Raw genomic sequence first — 6,983 nt, 5'->3', positions numbered from 1 at the left:
TTGTTCTGGAAGCTTCAATTATTTTTTTTTCTAGTTCTAGCTTTTTTTTTTTTTTTTAGCTATTAAAAAGAAAACCAAACTCCTGCATATTAATCTGCCCTTAATAAAGCATTATTGAAATGTTGATAATTCTTTGCAATGGGAAGGATCTAAGTTCTCACTCTCAAAAGAGCTGAGGGTGTTTGGAATAAGCTTATTGTGATGCCACTGAGGGGGGAAATGACTGTTCATAATGTTGTATAGTGTGGCCTTGGGTCCAAAAAGATGTACAATTATATAAGAATTTATGCTTTTGATACCATCCTGTTTGTGGTCTTAATTGCTACAGAGAACAGCACAGGGTTTTACCTCTGGAAAAGGAAAAAAAAATGCATCTTGGTTCTTTTGGGTTTGGGATAGACTGGAATTAATTACAGATCCAGTGCCCTGTAACATCAAAGCTTGAAGATGGAGGTGGGAGGGGCTAAACTGGTCTCAGATTCGATGAGGTATGAGACAAACTTTTAATGGGCAAGTTGTTAATTAGTTCCTTAAAAGACTGATTGCAATTTGAGGTTATTCTCTCCCCAGCAGTAGCTGTTAGCTGTTGTCAGTCTCCTGCTCTGTGAGGGGGGGGAAAAAAAGAAGGTAAGTCATGCTGGTACCAGTACCACCAGTGCCAGCCCCAGCCCTGACTGGTTTGACATTTCAAACCTCTCCCAAATGCAATTCAAATCACTTGGAACAGAACTGAGGCTTTAAATAATTCCATTTAATCAGCCTTAAGTGTAACTTTACCTAAAAGTCTTCTCTCCAATAGGAGTTACAGTGCACAAAGAAGCAAAAGGGGAAAGCTGAGTTCTAAACCCAGCCCCAAACTCAGGCTCAGGTTGGTCATCCAGCCTAAACAGCACTAATTCCCTGCTCCAGGGGAGGACAGTGGTGCTCCACCCGTGTCTTGGCAACACCTCAGGCAGTCACTGCTAGACACAACTGCTAGGTTGGTGTTGAAAGCTACTCCAGAACAGTCCAGGAAGGTCTTCCTGGGTGCTACTGTGTGTCTCCAGAGCTGCGCAGGGAACAGTAGCCCAACCTCCCACTCTGCAGAGCTCAACCCAAGTCACCTCTGAGGTCACATAGCTGGAAGCTCCATGGGAAAAGGAGGGAAGAGTCTAAAAGCAGCAGCACTGAGTGCATCTGCCCTTTATTTCAGGAGAGAGTCTGGGCTGTGGCGAGGAGCTCCGGCCTCAGGGGGCTGCCAGGCTGTGGCTCTCCTGCTGCCTCGATGTCTGCCATGACTGCTGCGTCCCAGGCCAGGGTCAGCAGGGCTGAGGGCACCTGGGACAGGAAAGGCATGTTAGGGAGCTGGAGCAATCAGGGAATAGTTTGCCTTGGAAGGGATCTTAAAGCTCAGCTCATCCCACCCCCAGCTATGGGATGCAGAACCATAGAATGGGTTGGGTTGGAAGGACCTTAAAGCTCATCTCATCCCATCCCCATGGGCAGGGACACCTTCCACCAGTCCAGGTTGCTCCAGGACCTGTCCAACCTGGCCTGGAGCACTTCCAAGAACAGCCACACACAGCTGCTCTGGGTAACCTGTGCCAGTGCCTCAGCACCTCTCAGGGAGGAATTCCTTCCCAATATCCATCTATCCCTGCCTCTTCCATTCCCCCTTATCCTGTCCCTCCAGGTCCTTGTCCCAAGTCCCTCTCCAGCTCTCTTGGAGCCCCTTGAAGCACTGGAAGGTCTCTGGAGCTTCTTTTCTCCAACCCGGCCTGGAACACTCCCAGGGCTGGAGCAGCCACAGCTTCTTTGTTATCCTTTGAGCTTATACCACACTCTGTATGTTCACAGACCTGGAAAAACCTTGAGCAGCTCAAAGGACAAGGGTGGATTTCTGCAGGAAGCTCCTTTCAGGGGATGCTGTTTTGGGCTTTCTGTTCATCCCCTCATGCTCTGCAGAGCTGTTCTTGCCTCCTGCCTTCCCTCTCTCCCAGCATGGATGCTCAGCCTCTGACAGAGCTGCTGGCAACTCCTGCAGCTGCATTTGCTCCAGGAGGGAGGTCCCTAAAGTCCCTCCAGACCTTCCAGCCAGAAAACCTCCAAAGCAGTTACTTGTCAACTGACACTAAAATGAGGAGCCAAAGCACAACTTGGAGCTCTGCAAGCAGAAGACACAAACTCCTCCCCAAGCTCTGAGCTGCAGATGACTCTGCCAACCCTCAAGACCCTCTGGAAGGTACCAACTCTGACATTCTTTACTCACCAGCCCACATTCATTGAAAGCCAAGTTCTCATCAGTCAGTTTGAGACCTCCAGGTCCCAAGAGCTCAAAGGGCAGCCAGTCATCTCTGAGTGCTTCTCTCACAAAGTTGTAGAGCACAGATACTGATTCTCTTGCATAAAAGGTCCCTGCCATGAGAAAACAAGGTGAGAGAGTCTGGCATTCACCAAACCTAACCTTTTGGGGTTGGTTTCGTGGGGTTCAGCCACTGCTGCTGACTTTAGGAACTACTTCAGGGCCACAGACAGCCTCATTTAACTGCAAATGTACAAAAGCACAATGCCTAAAGTCAAATATTCAATTGCTGCAGCCCCTGCCAGCCTGTAACAAAGAGCTTGGAAAGCCTGAAATGATTTCCAGACTTCCACTGGAAAATTGGAAGAGGATTTATGCTGTTGCACAGGCAACCTCATGCTGGTTGCTCTAACACACTGATCTAATGAGTCCTGCTTGTTCCCACAGGCCTGGGAAGAGCAGAATTTAATGAATGAGGCCTTCAGATTCTGCCTTCTCTGCTCAATCCTGGCTTCAAATCCCAACCTGGAGCAGAGAAGAGTTCTTGGAGAGGTGTTATCCCACTCTGGTTTCGTGGTGTTTATTCCACCAGTGTTCAGCACAGCTTGGTACTCAGGTTCTTAGACTACAAGTGCTCTCAGATCAGAGAATCAGCAAGGCTGGAGAAGATCTTTAAGGTCATAAAGTCCAACCATTAACCTGTCACTGTGTAACCCCTAAACCATAGAATCATCAAGGCTGGAGACCTCTAAGATCATCAAGTTCAACCATTAACCTGTCACTGCTCTAAACCAAAGAATCATCAAGGTTAGAAGAAACTTCTCAGATCATCAAGTCCAACCACCAATCTGTCACTGCTGTAACCCCTAAACCCTGAACCATAGAATCATCATCAAGGTTGGAGGACACCTCTAAGATCAAGTCCAACCATTAACCTGTCACTGCTGTAACCCCAAAACCCTAAGCCACAGAATCATCAAGGTTGGAAGAGACCTCTAAGGTTATCAAGTCCAACCCTAAACCCTATCTACTAAGGCCAGATCCTGTGGGATGGTGAGAAGCTTCTGTAGGTGCACAAAGAAAGGGCTGGGAGTGTTTTTTACCCTGGAGGATGTATCCATCAGGAAAACGAACTCGGAGCAAAGTGTAGTTGTACTTCCTCATCTCCCTTTGCTCCTCCTTCTCCCTCATGGCTCTCGTCCTCAGCATCGACGCCTTCTCCACTGCCTCTGTCCTGCGAGGAGAGACTCTTTGAGCCATGAAGGACAGGCACAAACTCCTTGTTGGCATCACCTGGACCTTCCTCCTGCTCCACCCCCTCACCTGAGCCGCTGCTCCCGTTTGATCTCCTCTGCAGTGAGGTTGTAGAAGTCGTTGGGCAGCTCGAACCGAGCGGCCTCGGGTGAGGGCTGGAACAGCACGAGCTGCCGATCCAGCTGAGCTCGCACGGGCTCCGAGCTCAGCAGCTGCTCCTTGGAGTCCTTCAGGTCTTCCAGCCTGTTCAGCATCTCCTCCTTCAGCACGTAGAACTCCTCTGTGGTCTCTGCAATAACAAGGATGGGATTTGAGGCTCTTGGTGCTGAGACACTGGCACAGGTTGCCCAGGGATCCAGTCCTGGCAGTGGTTCATTCCAGGTTGGATCAAGCCTTGAGCAACCTGCTCTGGTGGGAGGTGTCCCTGTCCAGGGCAGGGATTGGGGCTGGATCATCTCTAAGCTCCATTCCAACCCCTTCACACACTATGAGACCCTTTATTTTCCCTCCTACCTCCATCCCTGGGAGGAAAGGAAGTGTGACTGGTGCACATCTCCTCCTGAGCCAACCCTGGGAGCATTCCTAAGCATCTCCCTCACCTCTACCACCCAGCAATGCTCACCTAGTCTCTGCCAGAGCCCTGGGTCTCAGGAGACCTTGACATAAGATGCTCAAAGAAATTGTTTCAAGCCTCTGATTTTACCTTTAGATCCTTCACTGCAGCTCTCTAAGGAAATGTGAAAGCCTGGGAAGAGGTGGGAGAGGTCATCACTGACTCTTAGATACTGGGAAGGAATTCTTCCCTGTGAGGGTGGTGAGACATTGGCACAGGTTGCCCAGGGAAGCTGTGACTGCTCCATCCCTGTCAGAGTTCAAATCCAGGTAGGATGAGGCTTGGAACAACCTGCTCTGGTGGGAGGTGTCCCTGCCCAGGGCAGGGGATTGGGACTAGGTGATCTCTAAGCTCCATCCCAACCCCTAAAATTCCATGGTCTTTACAAGAGCAATGCAGGGAATGGAAAGGCAATGATCTTCAGGAGATGTCATGTCTTGGCAGGGAATCTGCAAGCTAAGTGGCTGTTTTTGTTAGTCTTGGAGTAACAACCTTTGTTCCAGCCTGTGGAGCTCTCAGCAACCTTCTCCAGCACATCCCACAAACCCCTGACCCCACATTAGCACACTGAGCTTTCTTGCCTTGTCCTGGAACAGGCAGAGTTTTTGTCTCAAACCCAACAGCCTGGAAAAATCTGTGTACCCCTTCCAAGCAGCTTATCCTTTCCTGGAAGAAAAGGAAAGGATTTAGATGTAGTTGAGTTCAGTAAGGCCTTTCCAAGGCTGAGCAGCTGCAGGAGCCTGAGCTCACCTGAAACACTTTGTTCTGCAGTTTGATTTTCCGGTACTTCTCCTCCTCTGGATGGAGGTAGATGTTATCCAGGTACCTGCAGAAAGAGGAATGCACTGTATGGATCAAAGCAGGACATGCTGCTCCAAGGTGGGAGAAGATATTGAGAGGCCTCAAGGTATTTATCACAGAGAGAAGAGCTGAGAAAAGTAAAATTCATCAGTGTTTGGGGCTAAGACAACACCAGCAGCTCCCAAATCTCTGGGATTAGTGGGCCAACCCATAGAACATCTCCAGGGTCATTGGGCCAACTGACAACTCAGGTGTTCGAGAGTTGAGTTTTCATCCAGAAAAAGTCTTTGGAGCACAACAAGCAAATCCATCTGGGAAGGGATGAGTCCCACTCACTTGGCCATGGTCTCCACGCCCACTCGGACCTTCTCCCTGTCCTTGTTGAAGGTGTGAATCTCCATGATGGAAGCAGCCACAGGATCCACAGAGAAATACTGAGGGAGAAGGAGAGAAGCTGGTCAGGAGGAGCTCACCCCAACTCAGCACCACTCTTGCTGCCCCCACAGTGAGATCAAACCCACCATGGACTGGGCTAAAGATTATTTAACAGGTCAAGTTATGCCAGGGGAAGACTTTACAGGGAGAAGGTGGAGGGTTGGAGACATCACTGCTGGAGGGTGTGACATGCCACAGAAAAAGAGCAGGAAGGAAGCTGTGATCACTCACTGCCTGGATAGCTTCTCTGAGGTGCTTCTCCTTCTTGTCTTTCCTCACCACAGCACCAGTCAGTGGGCAGATGAAATAGACCCCTGAGACAGAGGGAGCAGCTGCCCCCTCCTCCTGGGAGGAGGTGAGATCCTAGGGGAGAAAAAACCAGGCACCAAACTGAGCCCAGAGAGGTTTTGAGAGTCTTTTTGTTGTTCCTGCAGATCCACACAGGACAGAGAGCAGCCCCCACGGGTGCTGAGCAGGGAATGGCAGCATCTCCCTTACCTTCTCCTCCATGGACTGTCCCTTCTCGCTGGCAGCTGCCTCAGCCATCAGCTCTTTTCTCACTAGGAGAGACAAACAGCACAGGCTCAGCAGATTCCTGAGGCTTTTCATAGCATCATCAAGGTTGGAGGAGACTTCTAAGGTCATCAAGTCCAACCACTAACCTGACACTGCTATAACCCCTAAACCCTAGAATGATCAAGGCTGGAAGAGACCTCCAAGATCATCAAGTGCAACCACTAACCTGTCATTGCTGTGACCTCTAAACCATAGAATCATGAAATCATCAAGGCTGGAGAAGACCTAAGGTCATCAAGTTCAACCATTAACCTGTCACTGCTGCAACCACTAAATCCTAAGCCATAGAATCATCCAGTCCAACCTGTCACTCCACTGTCAAAGGCTCTTGGACAACACAACACTGTCCTAGGGAAGCAAACACCTGCCCAACTGCTCTGTCCCAGCCCATAGGTGATTGTGACCTCATTTCCATGACCCTCAAGCCAGTGCTGAAGCCAGTAGTGCCCCAAATCATCCTTAGGAGCTACACCCTGACACTTTTCCATGTGGGACCACTGTCCCCAGGCTCTGTGGGAGCTACAACCATCCCACCCAGCCCCACCACCCAACTCGGGTGTCCCTACACAGCTCCTACCCTGGTTCTTGATGGTCTCCTGGGAGGAAGGTGATTTGCCCTTGGGCTTCAGCTCCAGCCGTGCCAGCGCTGCGGCCGCTGCCATCTGCGCCTCATCCGTCGGGCCTGGACGGGGCTTGGGTGCTGCTGAGGCTTTTGGCTTCTCCTGGGGGGCCCTGGGGTGGAGGACACGGGCTCAGACACCCACCAGGGACTGGCACCAACCCCGGGGCAACCGGGGAGGGGCAGCCCCGCGGGAAGGGACGCTCAGGCATGGTCCAGAGGTGGCTGACCCGGCGCTGTGTCCCACCACGGGTGGGTGGGAATCGGTGGCATGGGATGGAGGGGCTGGTGGTACCCAGTGATTCCCAGTGGTACCTGGGGATGGTGGATGGTGGTACCCGGCAGTGCCCGGAGGTGCCTGGGAGTGGTTCCCGGGGGTGATTCCCGGTGGTACTCGGGGATGA

At 51.0% G+C, this 6,983-nt stretch overlaps 1 protein-coding gene across 1 annotated transcript; it reads right to left on the bottom strand.

Moving 5' to 3' along the window:
- Positions 1 to 1,188: 1,188 nt before the first annotated feature.
- Positions 1,189 to 6,682, bottom strand: UBXN6 (UBX domain protein 6). Its single transcript, XM_009070545.1, has 10 exons — positions 6,538 to 6,682; positions 5,883 to 5,944; positions 5,616 to 5,747; positions 5,286 to 5,383; positions 4,899 to 4,974; positions 4,730 to 4,814; positions 3,605 to 3,824; positions 3,385 to 3,515; positions 2,249 to 2,394; positions 1,189 to 1,317 (listed from the first exon to the last, which is right to left on the bottom strand). The coding sequence occupies exons 1-10, from the start codon at positions 6,620 to 6,622 to the stop codon at positions 1,189 to 1,191; spliced, it is 1,164 nt and encodes a 387-aa protein (XP_009068793.1). The 5' UTR covers positions 6,623 to 6,682.
- Positions 6,683 to 6,983: the final 301 nt, after the last annotated feature.

The sequence above is a fragment of the Acanthisitta chloris genome, unplaced genomic scaffold, assembly GCF_000695815.1.
Source record: "Acanthisitta chloris isolate BGI_N310 unplaced genomic scaffold, ASM69581v1 scaffold15092, whole genome shotgun sequence".
Lineage (NCBI taxonomy): Eukaryota > Metazoa > Chordata > Aves > Passeriformes > Acanthisittidae > Acanthisitta > Acanthisitta chloris.
Note: the sequence above shows the minus strand (reverse complement) of the source record. Positions and strands in the feature narration are given on the sequence as shown.